Raw genomic sequence first — 23,686 nt, 5'->3', positions numbered from 1 at the left:
TTGGCGACCCCCGTGAAATGGTCGTTCGACCCCAAATGGGGTCCCGACCCACAGGTTGAGAACCACTGCTTTAGAGGAAAAACTTTAACAGCCTTCCTTAGAGAATACAGAAGAACAGTGTTGGAGGTCTTCTAGTCCAACCCCCTGCCCAGGCAGGAGACCCTATACCATTCTGGACAAGTGGCTGTCCAGTTTCTTCTTCAAAATCTCCAGTGATGAAGCACCCACAAGTTCTGGAGGCAAAAGCTGTTCCACTGATTGTTTTCACCGTCAGGAAATTTCTCCTCAGTTCTAGGTTGGCTCTCTCTTCGTTAAGCTTCTATCTGTTACTTCTTGTTTTGTCCTCAGATGTTTTGGAGAATATCTGACCTCTCCTCTCTGTGGCAGCCCCTCAAATATTGGAAGACTGCTATCGTGTCATCCTTAGTCCTTCTCTTTGTTGGGCTAGCTAGACATTCCCAGTTCCTGCAACTATTCATTGCATTTCATCAATATATATATTTCATTAACATGGCCAGGAAACTGGTCATAATGAGAAATTAAGATATGGTACTAAAGATGCTACTCAGAAGAAAAGTCTAAATTCAATGAGCTTCACTCCTAAGGAATTGGAGCCTGAGAGTTAGGTATTCAAATGCTTCTTTTTCTTTTGGATACTATCCTAAATGCCATTGTTTTCTTACATCAGCAGAAATATAACTGGAGAAAAGGCCCTTGCTTAATTTTTCTGAATTTTGAGGGCCTCTGAAATTCCTTCTCTGTCAAAAACTCTGTGTTCTCTCCTTGCATACCCTTCTTTCTAGACCCACTTTCTGCTATAGCACGAATACTCCCTTTTTGTTGTTCTGTGATCATCCTTCACAGGCAACTATGGCCATCCTGCACAAAGGGTTGTCAGGGATTTCATCTAGTTCTTCAGAGCTAACAGAAGTAATTGGCTGTACATCTATCCTCCATGTAGCATCACTGCTCAAGAAAATAATGTGCACGCATCTCCAATTCTGGGAGAAGAAAGGAAACATCCCCTGCACCACAAAACCACAGCAAAGTTGTGCATCACAGATGCAGTTTAGAAGCTCAAACCAAGGCATTACCTTGGAAGACCCAGACAGAGGTTCCAACTCTGTCAGAGTTTTTGTTCTGAGGACAGAGAGCCCTAACTTCAAAACTATACCTCTGGCAGATAAACAGCTGGGAAAGTTACTGTCCCTCCAAAAGGGACCCAGTCAGCCAATACAAGACAGGCTCCCCCAACCTCTTGATCAGAAAGATGAAAGTCCATTATCCAGAGATACGGGTAGTCCTCTATTTAAAAGCATTCGTTTAATGTTGAGACTCTAGAAAGAGTACAGAGAAGAGCAACAAAGATGATTAGGGGACTGTAGGCTAAAGCATATAAGGAACGGCTGCTGGAATTGGGTATATCTAGTTTAATGAAGAGAAGGACGAGGGGGGACATGATAGCAGTGTTCCAATATCTCAGGGGCTACCACAAAGAAGAGGGAGTCAAGCTATTTTCCAAGGTGCCTGAAGGCAGGACAAGAAGCAACGGGTGGAAACTAAGCAAGGAGAGAAGCAACCTAGAACTAAGGAGAAACTTCCTGACAGTTAGAACAATTAACCAGTGGAACAACCTGCCTGCAGAAGCGGTGAATGCTCCAACACTGGAGGTTTTTAAGAAGAGACTGGACAGCCATTTGTCTGAAATGGTATAGGGTTTCCTGCCTGAGCAGGGGGTTGGACTAGATGACCTCCAAAGTCCCTTCCAACTTTATTATTATTGTTATTATTATTATTACAATTATTACAATTACAATTATTACATTTGAAGTTACAATGGCACTGAAAAAAGTGACTTATGACTGGTCCTCAGACTTACGATTCTTGCACCAGCCCCATGGTCACGTGATCAAAAATTTGGGCATTTGGCAACCTGTGTTATTTATCTCATGTGATTGCCATTTGCAATCTTCCCAGCCAGCTTCCGACAAGTCAATGGAAGAAACTGGATTCCCTTGCATTCATCTGCAGTGACTCGCTTACCAACCGTGGCAAAAAGAGGTCATAAAATTGGGCGCGACTCGATAACTCTGTTGCTTGCAATGGAAATTCTGTTCCCAATTGTGGTTGTAAGACAAGGACTACCTGTACACAATGTAAGAGCCAGAATTGCATAGGATCTATACTTTAGCCTTTATAACGTTGCTATTGAGCCTTTCCACTTTGTGAGACAATCTTGTGTACATGCATCAGCCATGATTAAACAGAGGGGGAATTAAGACTAATTAAATGTAATGGAAATGATCTGATATGTACACTCCAATACATCAAATGTAATTCTTGCCTTAGTTATATCCACTTCTTGGCCTGGATCTGCCCACTTTTTCAAGTTACGGCCTTAACCAGCCTCTCCAAGGCTACGGGAGCCCTCAGTCATAAATATGTTCCACGATCCTGTTGCCGTCCACCCCTTCTGGAGGACAACCAGAGGAGGGGGGGGAGGCTATGTCTTGCTCCTGTTGATCACTGCCTGATACAGCATCACACAGTTTTCTAGATATCACATCTGCATACGTGGTATCTACGATTCAAGACTTTGTCACAGCCAAAATAATCATGATATTTATTGTGTGATTCTACTTGTGTGCAGTCATACAACAATCAAAAATATGCAGTCATAAAATTGAACATGCCTCAGAAAGGGCAGGTTGCTGCAGGTTTTCCATGGTTTTTTTTTTCTGTCTGCTAGTTTCTCTCCATGACCATCATGGGGTTTTTTGGTTTGTGCCATGTGAGCAATGCATTGCCTGAGCTTGTTTTTGCCCTATTCTAATTGAAAATGAGCTAAGTGAAAATAACAGTTTTCCATAAAGAAGACAATATATAGAAGTGGCCAAAATTGTGGAAATCTTTTGGGAAAAGTGTATTTTTGAGGTTTGATGGCTAATAACACCACTTTTTGGGGGAGTAGTACCATAAAATTATATATCAATGGAAAGATACTTTAGTCAAGAATATAATGCAACATAGTTTGTTCAATTATCTGTACTGTATTCTATGAAACGTTATAGCCAAATAACCAGAAAAAGGAAGCACAACTTGCTTAGGTTGATATCGGGTCGCTTTCCTTCATCTGATTGTAGCCAATGAGCATGAGTGTTTAGAGAACCAATCAGGTGTCATCTTGTTTTGGCAATGAGCCAATCAGATCACAGTAGGATTCAGTTATCGATGTCATGTATTGAAGCTGAGAGGAGGACATTTGCCAGTGTGTTATGTGATTGCTATCAAGTTGGTTGGGTTTTTGTGTGTGTGTGTTATTTCATTTAGTGAGCTTGTAAAATGTAATAAAATTAAAGTAATGGTGCAAAGAGTTGACTGGTTGCCGAGAAAGCGATGTAAAATAGTATTATTAAGTGAACAAGGCTACAGTTATAAAGAAATTAGAAGAAAAATGGGTGGAAACTTAACCAAAGGTGGCATTTCTACTGTATACTTTTCCCAAAAGGTTTCCACAATTTTGGCCACTTCCTACTGAATAGGAAGCAAGAGCCACGTCCCCCAAACACTGCTATAAACACTTTTGTAGAGCAAAAGTGAAAGATCCTATAGTCTAAGGAAAAGGAAAAATGGAAAGATAGATGCCAGGAGCAGAATTTACTTATTTATAAAATTTATTGGCCATCCCTCTTACCATAGGGTAACTCTGGGTGGCTTACAGTTACATAAAATCTAAAACATAAAAAGTTAAAATCAAACATTAAAGCCAAAGACACATGGGGAAGGAGGGGGCGAAGTAAGGAGAGGTGGGATCTGTTAGTACTCAGTCAACCACCTCCATTGTGCTGTTCCCTCATTGGGTCCCCAAGTCGACTGGCATAGCCGCATTTTAGGCCCTTATGAAAAGATAAGGGGGTTGCGGCCAACCTCACATCGGGGGGCAAGATGTTCCAGAGGGCAGGAGCAACAGCAGAGAAGGCCTTCCTCCTGTACCCCACCAGCCAAAATTATCGGGCTGACGGGACCCGCAGTAGGCCTCCCCTGCCGGCACAAGTGGTACGGGCCAATCCCAATGGGGTGAGACGGTCCCTCAAGTAACCTGGACCCATGCCATGAAGGGCTTTAAAGGGGATCACTAACACCTTGAATTGCACCCAGAAGCAGACTGGTAATTAGTGTAGTTCAAGGACCAGTGGTGTGACTAGGGTCATTCTTGCTCCCCGCCCAAACTACCTGTGGTGCCTCACTCTGCACCAGCTGCAGCTTCCAAATGCTCTTCAATGATAGCCCCATGTAGAGCACATTACAGTAGTCCAGTCATGAGATGGCTAGGGACTGAACATACATGCAGCTTATAAAGGCAAAAACAAATACAGTTAGTTCTTGACTTAGGACCACCATTGGGACTGGAATTTTGATTGCTAAGTGATGTGTTTGTTAAGCCAGGGGTCCCCAAGCCCCGTTCCATGGACCAGTACCAGGCCATGGCATGCCAGTAACCAGGCCCCACATACATGCAAAGCCCCATCTACGATATCGGACATTACACAAAATCACGCCCCCTCCGGCCCATGGAAAAACCTCTCTCCATGGAACCGGTCCCTGGTGCCCAAAAGGTTGGGGACCGCTGTGTTAAGCGAGTCGTTACGTGACTGAACCCTATTTTACAATCATTTTACCACAATTGTTAGGAGAACCACAGTGATTGTTAAGCAAATCGTGTGATCATTAGGTAATTCGTGTGGTCATTAAGCAAATCCTTCTCCCGGAATTGACTTTGCTTGACGGAAGTCGGCTGGAAAGGTTGCAAATTGCAATACTGTGACCATAAAACACGGCAGCTGTCCTAAGTGTGAGCCGCTTGCCAAACCTCTGAATTGCGATGACTTGACCATGGAGGTGGTGCAATGGTCATAACTTCAAGGATGAGTCACAAGTTACTTTTTTCAAGGCCTTTGTAACTTCAAAACATTGTTAATGAATAATTGTAAGGTAAGGGCTACCTCTAAGGGCCACTGAGGTCCTACAGTTGTTAAGGACAATCTAACAATGAATATTATGCTTCATTTGGTCCTCCGATGAAAGTGAGCAGCTAATGACTGGTGAAATCACATTAGGATTCCTAATTGTCAAGGAACAGGATTCCGATCTCTGTTTAATTCTTTAGTCTTACAGTGATTGCCCCAAAATATACAGAACATGCATATGTGGGCAACATGTTCTGCATGCTGTGGGGGTCCTTATTTATTCCATAAAGCTTACTGAAAATTGTACTACTGCTATGTTTGGTTGAAATATTCACACTGTGGAATTTTTAAGCAAAGTTGTAGTTTCTTCAACTATAAGGAATGCAGAATGCCTATCCTTGGAGATATTATAGATTTTCCAGAAATGGGGTTGTGAACTTTTTTTGCCCTTTTAAATCTACCACCATACAACCACTGCTACACCAGAATGATGATGGGCAGGAGATACTAACATTACCAAAAGGGTTCAACTCTGCAAAGGCTGACACTACATGAGTATTATTAACAGATACCATTTAGAATAATAAAAGAAGTAAGTGGAAAAAGGGAGACCAGAAAGTGTAACGTTTTCACATCATGTCCATACTTTGTAAAGAAATGAAAACAAGTGAAAACAGACTGAATTAGTTGCATGAACAGCTAATTAATGAAAGCTCATGTTCCACTAGTGACTTCATGTGGTGTTTGGTGAATAATATATATATATAGTGATATGCCAAAGAACAGCTTTGCCACTTTTTTTTCTGGCAGATCTCTTGTGTCTGTAACAATGCATAACATGTCAATAGTTTCATCAGCCTCGACACAAGGAAGCTACGTCTGTTAGGGGTCTGCAATCCAATTGGAAAAGGCATAGGATCTCTGCCAGCAGACTAAGTCTTCAGCTGTGCTACCAAGAGATCCCATGAGTCTTTACTTGGCACCTGAAGCAGTTTTATTTGCATGTTCTCTTAACTCCATTTCATTTATGCACCACTGAACATTTGTTTGCAGAATGTTTGACTCTTGTTTTGAGAGCCGTGGGCTACAAATCACAGGATGGTAGCCATTAAAAGAGGGGTGGAAAACACGGCTATCATCATCATCATCATCCTTCTCCAACATTTGAAGAAGGACCTTCCTTATTGATCTCACAATCTCTTGAGGATTCTTAAACCTCTGTGATCCAGTAGCCCAGTCTCCCCGTTGTGTGGTAATACAATTCCCATCCATGCCATAGCCAGCATGGACAATGGAGTGTGTGGGAGTTGTATTCCAAGATCTCAGGAGGCCATGAATTGGTGCCCTCCTAGGTAAGCTTGTACCACATCTTACAAATTTTTCCTTTACTCCGTGGGCTCCAGGGCCAGCTTTACCTCACCTCCTTCCTTCCAGTTTTCTGCAGATGCTCTGCTTTTGGTCTCTGTGATGTCTTTGTGGGAGACTAGAAAAAGGGCCACTTCCCCCTTTTCATTCTTGATAGGCACCACATCCAAGAGACACCAGAAAGGGACACCTAAAAGATAAGAAGCCCTGTGAGATGATGATCTTGGTATGAGTGTCAAGGAATGATCTTCTCTACTACCATCCCCAACATCATCTTTTTCTGCTGCTCCAAACTCTTTCTGGAGACCTAGGAAATGGCAGGAAAGAAAAGAAGGTCAGCCACTTTTCACAGACGGCTCAGTGCCAAAGATGTTGCTTTACTGAGCAAAGAGATTTGCTGCTCCCAGGTTCTGAAAATCCCAAATTGGTGTGTGTGTGTGTGTGTGTGTGTGTGTGTGTGTGTTTGCCAGCTTTCTTCCTGCTTTCCTATACTTCCTGTATAAGCAAGGGCCATTCTATTCAGCCTGGCTTTTGATCATCAAGCTCAAGTGTGTTGTGCTGTGCTTAATGTGTGCTATATGCGTCCTTATGTGTTTTTAATACGATGGGTTGCACATCAAAGCCTTATTAGCTGACCGGTGGTGAGCTTTAATCATAATCATAAATGTGACTGAGTGAGCAGTTTTGAGCACACCAAGGGCTGCACTTGTAATACCTCTGCTGCGTGAGCTGCATTGAGTTGTTTCTGGGTCCAGTTCAAGGTGTTGGTTATCAACTTTAAAGCCCCTTCATGGCATGGGACCAGGCTACCTGAAAAACTATCTTGTCCCAACTACATTGGCCCGGATAGGCAAAGAGGATAAGTTACAGACTTGTCAGTTCAAAAATTTTGACTGACAGGGTCTAGGAAAAAAGTTTTCTCTGTTGTGGCCTCTGCCCTATGGAACATCTTGCCCCCTAAGGCATGGCTTCCCCCCACTCTTCTGGCCTTTTGGAACTGGCATGGAAGTCTAATAATACAATCTTGAGGGTGGTTGATGGTTTGAGGGTGCTTCTTCCATCTTTTTAACTCTGTTTTTTTAACTGTGCCTTTTTATGTGGTTTTATAGTTTTTAATCTGTAAACCTTTCACGCAGATAGCAAAATGGGCGGTGTTGAGTCCTTGGCGGGAAGCAGACACGAGAAGCAGTTGAAGTTCTCAGTTTCCTTTATTCAGCGTTCAGCTTACAAGTAGATGGCTTCAGCAGGTCCCCAAACCTCCCAGCTTCTTATATAGACGCTTCCCGGGTAAATGTGTTACTTTTCCCGCGCCAGCACCCGCGCATGCGCACGGCGCTGGCGACAGCCTGTCTGGTCCCGGGCAGCTTTGCACCTGCCCGGGACTGCCTGCAAACGCCCGAGCCGTTTGCAAGGCTCGGGACATAACACCCCTTTCCCCCGGGCTAAAACTACTACCAACATATAAACATTTATTTTATGCAGTGTTCTGCTTCTCAGTGCTCCTATCGTTACCTGGCTTTTGTTTAGCCAGCAATGTTATGTAATCCTCTAAGTATTTAGGAGACTTCTTTGCTCTCTGTGACCTTCTCAGCTCTGGGTTACTAGCATGAGTTCCCTGACTGGAGGGAGATGTGAGCCTGTTCTCCTTATTTTGCCTTGGTGCCTTCCAATGCCTGGCCTGCTTGCTTGCCCACCGGGCTCGTGCTTCCACTTTGTGACCTGGTTGACCTGCCTAGCTGAAGCCCCTTGAAGTGATAGCCACTGCTGGGCGTCTCTGTTGAACCTCCTAGGTCCGTCCAAGACCTGTCAGGAGGCTGACCATTCCCTGAACCCCGTTCTGTGTCCGGGCTTGTGTGGGTTCCTGTACTTTCCCAAAACTCAGTTACTCCCTGATTTGGGCTAGAGGTGTTGTAGTCGGGACTTGGTTCCTCGACCACCTCCCTGTATGTTTGACCCCCTGTAGAATTTGGGGTAAGGTCAGGCCAACTTGGGGATTGTGTGCCAGCTCTCTTGCGGGGAATGATTTGTTGGGATGCCCCGGGTATCCTCCGTGACTGGAGTGCTGTGTGATGTGTGTGGAAGGTGAGTATGCCCCCGGGGTGACTCCCTGGCTGGAGTAGGCGTGAGTGCCTGTTGTGTGGGTAAGCTCCATGAATTCCTTTTCGGAGCAATTGCGGAACCCTGGGATGGGCCGTTTGTGGCTCCATCAGTGGAGATGGGCAGCAGCTCGTGCCCTTCCCTTTGCTCCAAAGGGTCCCCCTCCCCCCTGGAAAAGACCCAGGAGTCTCATCTGAAAAGTCCCGCCTAGGGCGGAGTTGGTCGATGTGCCGACGCAGGACACGACCGTTGTCCAGGGCAACCTCGTAGGAGAGAGGACCTGTGACCCTGGAAATAGAAGCGGGGACCCAGGTATGACCAGGGCCGTAATTGCGAGCCCAAACCGGGGCACCCACAAGTAGTTGTCTAGGTGCCCTAGGATGTGAGGTAGATGAAGGCAGTCTGTCCGGATGCAACCGGTCAAGTTTAGTAGTAAGTTGACGCCCCCAGCGAAGTTCAGCTGGGCTTCTCCCTGTAGAAGTGGACGGTGTGGTGCGATAAGAAAGGAGAAAGTCAGCCAACCTGTGATGCCAGTCCCCGTAGGTGAGTCTTTTCAAGGCGTCCTTTGTGATGCGCACCATACGTTCAGCCATACCGTTGGTGGACGGGTGGAAGGGTGCAGACGTGGCATGACGAATCATGTTAGCCTGTAAGAAAGCTTGGAATTCGGAGGAAGTGAATTGAGGGCCGTTGTCAGACACGATGACATCTGGAAGCCCGTGTGCAGCAAAAATCCCCCTCAGTACCTGAATAGTCTTTGCAGTGGTGGTGGAAGAGACAGGTACAACCTCAAGCCATTTTGAATGGCTGTCAACAAGGACCAAGAAGAACTGGCCCTGAAAGGGCCCAGCGTAGTCAATGTGCACCCTAGACCATGGGGACTGCGTTTCCTCCCATTTATGCACGGGAGCTTGGGGCATCTCTGGGCGAGATCGTTGGCACAGGTGGCATGCATGCACCTGAGCCTCAATATCCTTATCTAAAACAGGCCACCACAAGTGGCTGCATGCAAGAGCCTTCATACGAACAATGCCAGGATGACCCTCGTGGAGGGATTCTAAGACCCTAGTCCTCATTGAGGAGGGAATGACAACTCTGTTTCCCCAAAGCAGACAACCCTGAGAAAGGGACAACTCGTTTCTTTTGGACCAGAAACTCTGAAACTCAGGACTAGGGCAGTGCTCAGGCCAACCGGACAAAACCCAGGAACGGACACGTGAAAGTGTGTGATCTGTACCTGTTTCAGCGGCAACATCCCTGGCACAAAGAGGGAGCTCGGGCAAGGCTTGGATTGATAGAATGTTGACAGCTGGCGCAGGGTCAGCTTCTACTACTGGCAGAGGCAATCTACTGAGGCCATCAGCATGGCCCATTTCTTTCCCAGGCTTGTGGAGTAAAGAAAAATCATATGCAGACAGAAAAATAGACCACCTAAGCATTCTAGGGGAAATGATTTGGGGAGTCTGCTTACGTGTGGTAAACAGTCCCAGCAGAGGTTTATGGTCAGTGAAGACCGTGAAATGCCTGCCATATAGAAAATCATGGAATTTTTTAATTCCAGCAACAACAGCCAGAGCCTCCCTGTCTATCTGAGCGTAGTTGCGCTCAGCAGAAGACAATGTTCTGGAGTAATATGCAACAGGAACCTGAGTTCCATCAGACCTGAGGTGGCTCAGGACAGCTCCTACCCCGTAAGGGGACGCATCACATGCGATGCACACAGGAAGAGATTCGTTGAAATGTGCAAGTACACTGTTAGAAGTGAGCAAGGCCTTGACTTTGTTAAAGCAAGCCTCATGTGTATGTGACCACTGCCACACTGCTTTTTTGTCTAGTAGCCTGTGAAGAGGCTCAGCTACACTAGCTTTATGTGGAAGAAAAGAATTGTAGAAATTCAGGAGGCCCAGGAAGGCCTGAAGTTCGGCCTTGGACTTTGGCCTAGGTGCTTCTAAAATAGCTGTCAGTTTGGATTCAGCAGGGTGAATCCCAGCAGCATCAATTTTGAACCCCAGAAATTAGAAGGCACCCCAATCTTGCATTTGTCTTTTTTGAGCTTGAGGCCTGACTTCCTGAATCTTAACAGAACAGCCCTTAGCCTTTCAGCTAGAATGTGTGTGGAGTCTCCTGCAATTAAGACATCATCAAAGTAGGGGCAAACCCCTGGTATAACCCGTAGTGTGTTTTCCATTACGCTTTGGAAAATCCCAGGAGCGACATTCACTCCAAACTGTAGCCTTTTTACCTTAAAGGCTCCCCTGTGGGTCACAATAGTCTGAGCTATAGCAGCATCATCATCAACAGGCAGCTGTTGATACGCTTGAGCTAGGTCAAGCTTTGCAAAAACGCGCCCCCCCTTGAGGGAGGCCAGAATATGACTGACCACAGGAACAGGATAGGCATGTTGCTGCAATGCCTTATTAAGAGTGCATTTGTAGTCAGCACAAATGTGAATGTCCCCATTTGCCTTTAGAGGCGTGACAATGGGGGTCTCCCAAGGACTGGAATCAACAGGTTCTAGGATTCCCTGTTGAATCAGTTTGTCTAACTCAGTGTCAATTTTACTCTTTAAAGCAAAAGGGACCCTTCTTGCTTTAATTCTAATGGGAGTGACAGTGGGGTCTAGCTTTAAGGACACAGGGGGTCCTTTGAATGTGCCCAGCTGGGGGCTGAAAACATCTGCAAATTCTTTGCAGACTTCCTGTAGGTCGAGTGTTTGTAAACTGTTGAGTCCTGTGACGTGTATCCCCAGGGCCTCAAACCAATCGAGTCCTATGAGACTCGTTCGTTCACCCCCTACTACTAATAAGTCTAGTGGACCTTCAAAACTCTTGTATTGCACGTTAAGGGTGGCCTCCCCCTTAACACACACTCTTGAATTTTGAAAATCTGTTAACACAATGTCAGAAGGCCTTAACTTGGCCTGAGTTCCACTACCGGAACAAATCTTCCTAAATGTATGCAAGGAGATAATTGAAAAGGCAGACCCTGTGTCTAGTTCCATAGATAATGGAACCCCTTGTAGCTTCACCTTGAGTGACAGCTTTTTCTTAATTGGCTTGTGTGTGCCTGTCCTAAGGATGCTTCTTCGCGAAGCGCAAAACCCTACCCTATTCTGGCTGGGGAATCTGGTACCTTTCAGGCGCAGTTCTTCCTGAGGTTGTACCTTTCGTCGGCCCAGACACACAGCTGCAATGTGTCCTTGTTTGCCGCATGCCCGGCAGGTAGCGGAGCGGAACTTGCAGTCGGTTCTCCTGTGGCGACCTCCACAGCCGATGCACTTGAGCGGAGCTGAAGAGCTTCCCTTCTGTTTTTCTTCCGTCGTGGGGTGGAGACGGTCGACTTCCTCGTCCGGATCCTCCTCGGAGTTCCTTTGGGCGTCTTCCTGGTGCACGGATGCAACCTCTGGACTGTTTCTGATCGGCCGCATGTTCTTGATAGCGCCGCCTGCTGCTTCTTCTGCGGTGACTTCCCTTAAGGCATCTTGGTAGGACAGTTCTTCTTTAGCGAAAAGTCTCTGTTGTAGATCTTGATGCCTTAACCCGCACACGAATCGGTCCCTCAGTCGTTCTTCGAGGTCTTTGAACTCGCAGTGCTTAGCGGCCTTCCGTAATGCGGCGATGAATTCTTTGGCCGACTCGCCGGGCCGTTGATCCCTCTGCTCGAAGGTGTGGCGCCATGCGATGACGGACATCTTGGGGTGGAAGTGCTCTTTCAGTAGCTTCTTCAGATCTGCGTAGCTGACAGACTCTACTGGAACAGGTGCTGCAAGGTTTTCTGCGATGTCGAAGGCGTCTTGACCGCAAACACAAAGCAGGGTGGCAGCCTTCAAGCTCTCTTCCCTCACTTGGTTTGCCTTGAAGTAGTTCTCCACCCTGGCTACGTATGACTCCCACCGCTCTGGATGTGAGACGTCGAATTCCGAAAGCCTTCCGATTTTCGCCATCTTCAAATCTTCAGGAGACGGGTCTATCAGCCAGCCTACCCCCGAATGCGCACCGGATTGGCGGGCAGCTGCCGAGTCGACGCCGTTCCTTTCCGCCGCTCAGGACTCCTTGGGTAAGCTTACACTTCTTCCTTCCCAGGTAGTGCAAGGCATCCCATCTTCGTCGCCAGTGTTGAGTCCTTGGTGGGAAGCAGACACGAGAAGCAGTTGAAGTTCTCAGTTTCCTTTATTCAGTGTTCAGCTTACAAGTAGATGGCTTCAGCAGCTCCCCAAACCTCCCAGCTTCTTATATAGACGCTTCCCAGGTAAATGTGTTACTTTTCCCGCGCCAGCACCCGCGCATGCGCACGGCGCTGGCGACAGCCTGTCTGGTCCCGGGCAGCTTTGCACCTGCCCGGGACTGCCTGCAAACGCCCGAGCCGTTTGCAAGGCTCGGGACATAACAGGCGGTATATAAATTTAATGAATGAAATAAAATTGCATTTTTATCTTTAGTTCTATTGTTAGTTGCATTACGACCTGGTTTGATGAGAAGAAAAGCAGGAATTGAAGCAAAGAATCAGCATTGAAAACTGGCGGAAATTCATAGAAACAATTCTGGTTTCATTTCTGTTGAGTTTTATGGACGCTGAACTAGAAAAGAAAAATGGGAAATTAATACTGTATATGGATACTGTGGCAAGATTACCGAATGCACAAAGAAGAATAACGAAATGCCCATGGTAGAAGATTGGATTATAAAATTGATGGAGCATGTAGAAATGGCAAAGCTAACCAATCTGGACAGGGAAAAACAAGAAAGACTTAAAAAAAAAAAGTCTGGAATCCTTAAAAGGACTTTTTGTTGAAATAAGGAAAGACTGAATTGATGATTTATGGATTTGGGGGTTGAAAGGGTTAAAGAGAAGAAGAAAGACTAAGATAGCAATTAGAAAAGGGTAGAAGTCATAAGGAGGATCCCTTTTTATAATCTCCCCCCCTCTTTTCCCTTTGTTCTCTTTTTGTACCTTTTTCACTTATTCTTCTTCTTTTATTTACTGTATACCTTTCTCTAAATTTTATTGCCTTTAATCTCTTAATTTAACAAATTATTGAGTTTATAAATTTAATAAAATGTGGGCTTGTGGATGGGCGTGAATATAAACCGACCCACTGTGGTATGCGTGTTTATTAGTATGGTGACATCCACGGTCCGCCCGCTGCCCCAGTGCTGGTATCTGCTTCTTACTGTTATTGTATAAACCTCTCTATATCTGTTGGCCTCCTTTACTCACTGGGTATAGAATTGTTTTTCCACAACATGGCACTCGCCATCTGCTCTTAAAACATCTTTGGTGTTCACACAGACGTGGGAGGAGTGGTGTGAACAAATCTCAGCGTGTGTGTAAGTGTGTGACTCTGGGCATTCCTAAGCATGCTAAATAAAATAGTCTTTTTTTCCAACCGCTTCCTCCTCGGCAATGGAGAGAGTCACAGATCAAGGATATATATGGGAGACAGACAATTCAACCCAGGGCGCTGGTTTTGGGGTGCAGTGGCTGCCTTTGAGCCCCACACACTTTCAACTTGAACAAAAATCAGAGAAGCAGGGGAAAGCTCTGGAAAGCTGCTCCTGTTCATGCCAGACATGAAGAAATGAGTTGATGTAAGGCCACATCCAATGTTCTTCGCACCTGAAATGCTTCCAGAAGGATCTCTGCTGTAAGAAATAGGTCCAGATAGAAAAGACAACAAGAGCACTGCAGTTTTCACAGTTGTGTAGGACCGGGAAGCAGAGTGACGCAACTTGCTTAGCCAGCCCAAGTCACTAACATTCACTTGCTGCATATTACTAAAGATTTTCTTTTCTAGCTAATTTTCTCTCCTGCATTATTCATAACACACACATACACAGAGAGAGAAAGAGAGTGGGGGGGGCAGGCAGGTAGACAGACAGACTCACTGTCTACAGCAGGGGTGTCAAACTCAATTTCATTGAAGGCCGCATCAGCATTGCGGTTGCCCTCTGGGGGGGCAGGTGGGTGTGGCCAAGGTGGGTGTGGATGGAGTGGGTGTGGCCTATTGGGTGGGCATGGCCAGTTCTACATCGTTCGCATCAAGGGTGCCTGTGGGGGCCTGGGCAGGAGTGGGACAGATCTGAGGATCTCTGGCAGGAGGAGGTGGGACCAGGGCAAGCGCCAAGGGATAGTGCATTTCTTCATTCCTCACAAAGGGTGACACCTCCCCAGCATGCACCCAGGGGGCGGGGCTGACACAGCAGGGGCTGGTTCCTTGCTGTTTGTGGACGGCCTTGTGGAGCTAAGACTGAATGTGTTTCAGCATAGATGGCCACCACAAAATTGTACATTGGCTCCCGGCCGGCCTGGGCCAGGGCCAAGGCCGTGTGGGCTGTTCCCTCACTGTTTCCAGGATGGCTTCACGGGCCACATGAAACCACTTTTCAGGCTGCATCCGGCCCCCGGGCCTGGTCTACAGTATCTATTTCAACTTCCATTTTCCACTCCCTGGCGCAAACTCTCCCCCAATGGTTCCTTTGCAATTCAAAGTATGTTCTCAGAAACCAGACTCACCACTTTTCCTGTAGAGGATGAGCTCAGCTTTAAATTCCTTGTGCTCATCAAGGGCTTTGCGGATCTGGGTGCGCACCAGCTCACTGGTGTCAGGCCCATAGAGGAAGTTGCAGGCACAGCAACGTTGCATGACCTCAGCCCGGGAGAAGCCGGTCAGTTCACAGAAGCCATCAGAACAGTACACCACTGGGAAGGCTCCCCGGACTTGGGCATTGCCCAGGACAAAATTACTGTCTGAAGAGAAAAAAGAAAGAAGCAATGATCACTGGCCTGGCTTGGCAAGAGTGGAATCCTAGGATCCACCCAAGCTACCTCAGAGAAAAGCACTTAGCTGACATGGTACCCAATAAATGAGTTGTTCTACAGCCAGGTTTCTCAACCTTGTCAACTTTAAGACATGTAGACTTCAACTCCCAGAATTCCCCAGCCAGCATGGGGATGGCTGGCTAAGGGAATTCTGGGAGTTGAAGTCTATGTGTTCTAAAGTTGCCAGGATTGGGAAACCTTGTTCTATAGCTTTCATCTTTGACATACCAAAATTTCAGGACTCTTACCTAAATCTTGATATTGAATTGTCACTATTAAAAAGCAATGGTGGACTTTATTCACTAAGACACATGACAGTCAATGCTTTAATTAATTATGTAAAATTTCTGAAAGGTCTATCTTGAAGCACATATTGCCATTACCAGCCATGATTAGGATTGACATCTTAGCCAGTAATCCTATATACACTTAGGAGTAAGTCCCATTGAAATCAATACGATTTAGTGTTAGATTATAGATTCTTAGATTTACCGTAGATTATACATTTAGATTTCACTGGAGAAGGGCCTAATGCTGGGAAAGATTGAGAGCAATAGAAGAAGGGGACGACAGAGAATGAGGTAGCTGGATGGAGTCACTGAAGCAGTAGGTGTGTGCTTAAATGGACTGCAGAAGATGGTAGAGGACAGGAAGACCGGGAGGAACGTTGTCTATGGGGTCGCAATGGGTCGGACATGACTTTGCAATTAACAACAACAACAACATAGATTTACTTAGCTTTAGATATTAGATTCCACCATATATTACATTTCTTAGTTTTCCAGGATATCTGTAACCACACTACATATTTATTAATGGCATAAATGCTGTTAGCATAATGTTTACAGTTTAAAACAACTGCTACTACTGAACACAATCATCCACCAGGATTGGGATGACAGAAGGCAAGAACATTATTTAACTGCTTTCATTGTGATCCCAATGAACATTTTATCCATGTCCCCCAAACTGCAATCAGCTGGAAGAAATATTTTCCCTCATGGCTAGACGTTACCTCCAATATGGTAAAAAAAATAACAATAGCAAAAGAGATGCCATTCTTAAGGCTTATGTACGTCATTTCCTCATAGCAACTTATAGTGTCTTCTAGAGTCATCCAATCACTGCTTTGTCAAAATAGCAGTAATAAAAATAAGATTCATGTAACTCCAACCATGGCTGAATATTCCTAAGAAGTTGGTTGAGGTCACCAGCAGAGAAATTATCACTATTGTATATGCATACTTTGTTTATTCAGTGGTTTATTAACCTCCTAGTATCCTCCTGACCTCTTTTGGACTATTAAAACCATGAACTACTAGCAAGGAAGCCAACATATCTGTGCTATAGGACTGTAGTTCCTTCACATTTCAACAGCACTAGCTAAGGGTAGGGTTGCTTCCTTTACTGCTATGAATCAGCCTGACTTTGTGAAGTGGGATTCAGACAACAGGAAGGAAGCATAAAGACAACTTTATGGTCTTGGTTTTTCCCTGAGGTTGGTGGTTTCCTTGCAGATGTTTCATTACTAAACCAGGTAACATTATCAGTGATAGGATAGGAAATGCTGGAATGCATATCTGATTGAAATGTATGGAAATAATAGCAATAGCAGCGTGTGGATACTTTTGAGGGCAGACGAAGATAAGGAGGTGGATTGTAATCTATGACAGTCTATGATGACATATTAAATTTGTTAGCCTTTCAAATGCACAAAGCTCCAGTAAAGGCTTTGCTGGGATTATGTATTTATTTGCATCCTTCATTATTTTTTACAAATACCTCAAGATGGTAGACATATCTAACACAACTGTTCCTCCTGTTTTTCCCACCACAACAATCCTGCAAGATGAATTGAGCCGAGAGAGACTGACTGGCCCAAAATCACTCAGCTGGCTTTCATGGCTAAGATGGGACTAGAACTCATGGTCTCCCAGTTTCTGGCCTGGTGCCTTCACCACTAGACCACTTTGGCTGAGGTAGGGATTAGGAACACAGCTCTCTAAGAAGACTGGCCATTAGCTGCAAACTGGGAAGAAATGGGAAGAGGGACATAGACAAGCCATGGACTAGAGTTGGGATCTCAGGATGCCCTAGATGCCTTATTCCCCAGATGCCTCACAGGGAGGGAGCGAAGCCACATTCTTAATTTCTTCCCCACTCTCTTCCCAGGAGTTGGCACCATCTGGTACATCTCCAGCTTCTGACTATTTTTACCCTGTTTGTTCTGTGCAGAGCTTAGTCATCGCCTACAGCAGCTGGACTCAAACCCCCAACTTCTCACCAGGCAGAAAAAGCCAAAGCCCATCCCCATCCCTGCCTGATCCATTTGCATTGATTTGCCTAGGAAAAACAGAGTTCCATTAACACAGAGATGCTGGAGGGATATTTTCATATCCAGAGAAGAAAAAGGGAAACAACCCAATTGGTCCAGAGAAGAAGAGTGGAGAGAGAAGGAGATGATGCAGAAGAGTGTAATCTAGTGCAGAAGTCCCCAACCTTTTGGGCACCAGGGACTGGCTCTGTGGAGAGAGATTTTTCTACGGACTGGAAGGGGCGTGGTTTTGTATGCTGCCTGCCTCCCGCGGATGGGGCTTTGCTGGCATGCTATGGCCCGGTTGCTGGCATGCCATGGCCCAGTTGCTGGCATGCCATGATCCAGTACTGGTCCACAGACCAGGGGTTGGGGACCCCTAATCTAGCGGCTAAAGCAGGATAGGGGAAAGGAGGAGAGTGCTTAGTTTTAGGATTCCTTAGAAATTCCCTGAAAGTTGGACACATGCACGCCCTTCCTGATTATACCTGAAACCTAACAACAAATACCTCCAATTGTCTAACTAACAACTTGTTGTAATTTCAGTCAACATTAAAATGATCCCAAAAGCCATGTCACAAGGAAGACACAGAGGGTTTGCATGTTATGAATGGAAGAGAACAAATGTTCAGGTATAAGCAAAACAAATTTGTTACATTTGTTAGATTGAAAGAGTACTGAAAACCATCTTTAAAGTAGCAAACAAAGATTACAGACTTGTGCTGGTGCCATAATCAGAATATCTCATTTGTATAGACACACTTTTTAGTGTGCGAGGACCAGGAGTCCAGTCCTCACGGAGAACTTTATATAGAGTCCCCTACCTCCAACAAAACTCTTCTTACTGGTGGAACCCCCCCCCCCGAATAAAAAAATCTCATAGAGGAAGGAAGGTTTTACAATCTTTTTTCCTAACTAGGAAAAATTACAGGGAAAAATGTTTGAGAAGACAGGGCCTGAGAGGAAATAATGCTGGCCTTCTTCTTCTAGCTTATGGAAGATGGGCGGCATATAAATTCTATTTATTGTTCTAGCTTATAGCGAGGTGGGCAGTATGTAAATTTAATACATGAATAAATAAATAAAATAAAAATAAATAGAAAATCTTGGAGCACCAACAAGTTGCCCAGGGCCATTTAATACATCCACAAGCGGCACTAGATTGCTTTCAGAACTAGATTGCTGAAGAGCGGAAGAAATCTTTCAAAGCATGAATATTAAGTGTGGGAAAGTGTAACCTGGATTGTATTTGCAGATGTCTATGACTAAAAAGTGTAGAAGAATTATTTAAAACAGCATTAAAACAAGAATCTACCAAAACAGAAATCGATTGAATCAGAACGTCCCATGTTGAGAATTGTTATAGTCGGTTGATAAAATCAAAATCTTTGCGTTACAAAAAGGGAAAGAATCTGCCAGACAAACTCAAAGTGGTTTTTTTTTTTTTAGCATTTTACTTCCCATTCAATTTTGAGTAACCAATTATTTCTAAAGACTGCTTCAAATATTTTGAAATAGAATATTATCTGTAAGTTTGGACTATTGTTTCTAAAATAGTCTTGAGACACTTGTGAAGTGGAAAGATCCATTCAAGCTGCCACCATTAAAGCAACAGTCAGAACCTTGCATGTACAACAAAATACCGCATTTTCAAAACAGAGAACTTGAAGAGAGCTTTGTTTTAAATGACATATTTTCAGCTAATTGTCTAAACATTGAGAGGCGCAGCTGGCTTCACCATTTAAAATTCAGTAGTAACAAATGCGTCAAAGACCCAATAAATTCCATTCCAAAAAACTTGCATCTCTGTGGCTCAAAGCCAGATTTGTCAGACCTAAAGAGTCCACCCACCCTTTCTGCTAAAACAACTCACTGTTCCTCTCTTAAAAAAAAAAACCTGGGTTCATCTCACTCCCTTTCTCTTTTGCCCAATCAGTACAGAAGTTATCAGGATGTTTGTCAAAAACTCAGCGTTTCCTTCTCCTTCACATCAAAGGGAGGACTGGTGTTCAAACCTGTAGGGAAGACAGTCTTTCAACCCACAAGAGAAATGGTGTATGGGTACCAAGGCAATGTGACACCAGGGAAATACCCCTGGAACTAGTGGTGACGCAGTGCAACTGAACTGTTTTCAAAAATACACATGTGAAGTGGTAAAACTTCCTCCCAAAAAATAAAATAAGTCCTACAACTACAAGCCAAAATTGTACAGACTTAAACTGGGTTAAAATAGTGAACTTCTGCTAGCTGGGAATTATAGTGCTATGTATGCAGTGTGCCAACGCTGCTAACATCGGATGTTTTTACATTGACAACAGATGGAAATGCAGCCATCTTTTACCTTTCGCTTTTAGAGTTAGATGATGCTGGGGGGGGGGATGTGAACGAGAGTCCAGTTAGACATAACAACACTAAACCTAGCACGAGGTTATTGTAACCAGAGCTGATAAGGAATTGGTGGGCTGGAGAACGGGAGAGGAAGCCTGCGCTTCAAGCTAATTGGGGAATGTGATTTTATGACTGTTAATTGGAGGAGAGAATTGTGCTTGGATACATGTGCCCAGGGGAGAGGAATTCAGTTTTTGGCTTTAATTATGCAGTGCTGATATTATGCTACTCAAAATAAAGATTCTTTAAGGAAAACAATGCCTCAAAGTTCTTTTAAAGAGTTTCATCTGTCGGAACCATGACAGAGTGCCTGTTAAGAATGCCCCTACATTTTCATAACCAGAACTACAACACCCAGGATTCTTCAGGGAGAACACTGATGGGTCAACTGATAGAGGTAGAGTAGATAGCAACTCTTGAACACAATTATCCATGAAATGGAAGTGTCCTCAGGGACTGGGGTGATTTTCAGGTTAAGCTGATGTTCTTGTTTCATTAGTTGCAGTTTCAAATGAGGTAGGCAAAGGCATCAGCCTCTTAGAGTGAGTGAGATCAGGATTAAATAGCTCCTTTACTAAGGAGTCAGATGGCACAATTGATATGGAAGATACTGAATTAGAATCTGATGGCTAAATAGTTGGGGGAAAAAGAAAAACCTTTGATTCCAGCATCCTCACCTTAACAGCTTCTCCTCCTATAGCAAACTACTATAAGGGATTATCTTCACATCCTGCTTACTATGATACAACTCTTTATTTCTCCACAACTCTTGTGGAGAAAATAAGAGGAGGGGGTGTCATATATGTTGCCTTGATTCCCTGGAGGAAAAATGGGGTACACATCTAAAAAGTAATATATAAACTACTGGTGGCACAGTGGATAAAATGCAGCATTGCAGGCAAAAACTCTGCCCACAGCCTGGAGTTCAGTCCTGTCAGGGCTCAAGGTTGACTCAGCCTTCCATCCTTCCGAGGTTGGTAAAATGAGGACTCAGATTGTTGGGGACAATATGCAATATGTCTACCTGGTAAACCACACAGAGAGTGCATTAAAGCACTATGAGACAGTATACAGTATAAGCCTAAATGCTAAATGCTATTGCTATAAAATTGGGAAAGCGTGCCTGCATCCACAAATGTGGAATGGGGCAGGGGAAGGAGAGAAGAGGCTTTTTGTTTGACTAAAACTTAATTGGGGAAAAATTGGCATCAGGAAGGAGAAAGGGAAAAAGAGACCCAATAGCAGTAGCACTTTCTCATTTTATATTTCAAATCAGTTCTTCCACTCATTCTGACAGATTTTGGTGGAGAAAGTCTCATTTGACATAACATTGATTTAGTAACACAGATTCTAACATTGCTGTATAAAATAAGGGTAGCTATTGAACATGACATTTTTAAAGAAATATTAATTTTATAAAAAGAGTTCTAATGCAGTAAACCTTAAGTCCACGTATTGTCCAAGGAATTTGGTTCTCAGGAAGATTATTACTGTATAAAATCCTCTGCTCTCCCGAGTCCTGACAGACAATTCATGGGTACAATCTACATAGAAAAACTCCTACAAGATTGGGATATCTTTCAGTTTGTCTCTCAGACGTTTTCTTAACATAATTATCTCTCTATGTAAGTCATTTTAAGGGAAGAAAAAGCTGGCAAGGTGGCTTAAAAATAGTCACACAGTCCTAACATTCACAATGCAAGTGAAACGTTTAAAAAGCAATTCAAAGTACTTTAAAATGGAACTCTCTTGGGTAAAACATCTATTTGCTCTTTCTTTCAGTTTTCTATAGTAGTCTTATTTAGCAGAAGTGAATCTTGAGGTCTCAGAAATTGTGTGACTAAATTTATACCTGCAGCCCATATATAAGGAGAAAGGCTTAATTTTTTTTCCATAGGAATTTAAAGCAAAATAAGTTTGGCAATTGCAGTGTATTGATGGTAAAAATAAGTTTATGACAAACAGCCAAGAACGAAACTGTTATTACAGCTAGTCCTTGACTTACAATCATTCGTTTAGCAACCATTTGAAATGATGATATCAATGAAACAATAGCAATAGCACTTAGACTTATATATACCGCTTCGTGGTGCTTTACAGCCCTCTCTGAGCAGTTTACAGAGTCAGAGTATTGCCCCCAACAATCTGAGTCCTCATTTTATTGACCTTGGAAGGATGGAAGGCTGAGTCAACCTTGAGCCGGTCAGGATCGAACTCCTGACAACGGACAGAGTTAGCCTGAAATATTACATTCTAACCACTGCGCTGCCATGGTGACTTACAACCTATCCTCTCACAATCATTGCTACTTCCCCATAATCATGTGATCAAAATTTGGGTGCTTGGCAACTGGCATGTATTTAGGATGGTTGCAGTGTTTGAGGGTCAAATGATCCCCAATTGTGATCTTCTCAGCTGGCTTTTGACGTGCATAGTCAATGGAAGCTGCCGGATTTGCTTAATGACTGCATGACTCACTTAACAATTGTAGTGTTTTGCTTACCCGTGGCAAAAAATATTATAAAATTGGCACAACTCACTTAACAACTGCCTTGCTTAGCAATGAAAATTCTGTCCCAATTGTGGTCATGAGTTAAAAACTACCCTAATAATAATAATAATAATAATAATAATAATGTGGAGACTCTGGAAAGAGTGCAGAAAAGAGCCACAAAGATTATTAGGGGGCTGGAGACTATAACATATGAAGAACGGTTACAGGAATTATGTTCAGTCTAGTGAAAAGAAGGACTTAGGAGTGATACGATAGCAGAATTCCTATATCTCAGGGGTTGCCACAAAGAAGAGGGAGTCAACCAAAGCACCAAGAAGGCAAGACAAGAAGCAACGGATGGAAGCTAATCAAGGAGAGAGAAGCAACCTAGAGCTAAGGAGAAGCTTCCTAACAGTGAGAACAATTAACCAGTGGAATGACTTGCCTCCAGAAATTGTAAATGCTTCACCACTGGAGGCTTTTAAGAAGAGATTGGACAGCCATTTGTCTCAAATGATATAGGGTCTCCTGCTTGGGCAGGGGGTTGGACTAGAAGACCTCCAAGGTCCCTTCCAACTCTGTTATTCTGAAATTCTGAAATCTAAATTCTGAAATTTCCTCTTCTCCATTTCTCATTTCCATGATGTAGATTAAGGTTTAGGACTGATGTTCCCGATCATCTGAAGAAATGAAACTTATAGATAGACTAGCTTATGAAGACATGTACCATCAGTTACAAGGAACCTCCTAAAATATAGCCTCAAGCGGAGCTTCAAATAGAATTTAATTTGAACTGTAACTTACCAACCCTCAGCCTCAAATCCATCATCTCAAGCTTTACATGGGGCCCATTATTATACGATTCCAGCCTGACAGTTTAATGCAACTTGGCTGCATTATTTATGCAAAGATGACTCCTCTCATCATCATTAAAAATATAGAATCAAAATTTATTCTACTGTATGTCCCAAGAGGCTGTTGTACTCCAGTTCCCAATAATCCAGCCATGAATGGAAATGATGAGAATAAAATCCAACAACATTCAGATAGCTATAAATTTCCTCTCTTGATTCAAAGGTTCTGTTAGCTGGGGGCTCAGCCAATTTTATCTCAACATCAACACCGCAGGAGAGATGAGATGTGTTCAAGGTTGCACAGCAGGTTTTCATATTAATTAGGAAAAAATAACACAGTTTTTCAAATGTTTTGGATTACTAGTCCTGTAATTGCTCATCATTGCGC

The 23,686-nt window shown here is 44.0% G+C and overlaps 1 protein-coding gene across 1 annotated transcript in view; it reads right to left on the bottom strand.

The window, feature by feature from the left end:
- The window catches only part of KCNH3 (potassium voltage-gated channel subfamily H member 3), a 72,677-nt gene that overhangs the window by 21,727 nt on the left and 27,264 nt on the right, over window positions 1–23,686 (bottom strand). The window contains exons 2-3 of the mRNA XM_039339010.1: window positions 14,943–15,176; window positions 6,388–6,522 (exon numbers count right to left, since the gene is read on the bottom strand). Coding sequence (XP_039194944.1) covers window positions 6,388–6,522; window positions 14,943–15,176 — 369 coding nt within the window. The remainder of the gene's footprint in view (window positions 1–6,387; window positions 6,523–14,942; window positions 15,177–23,686) is intronic.

The sequence above is a fragment of the Crotalus tigris genome, unplaced genomic scaffold, assembly GCF_016545835.1.
Source record: "Crotalus tigris isolate CLP2741 ecotype Arizona unplaced genomic scaffold, ASM1654583v1 scf7180000017726.370058, whole genome shotgun sequence".
NCBI classification, from domain to species: Eukaryota; Metazoa; Chordata; class Lepidosauria; order Squamata; family Viperidae; genus Crotalus; species Crotalus tigris.
This window is presented reverse-complemented; position numbering and strand designations above follow the sequence as displayed.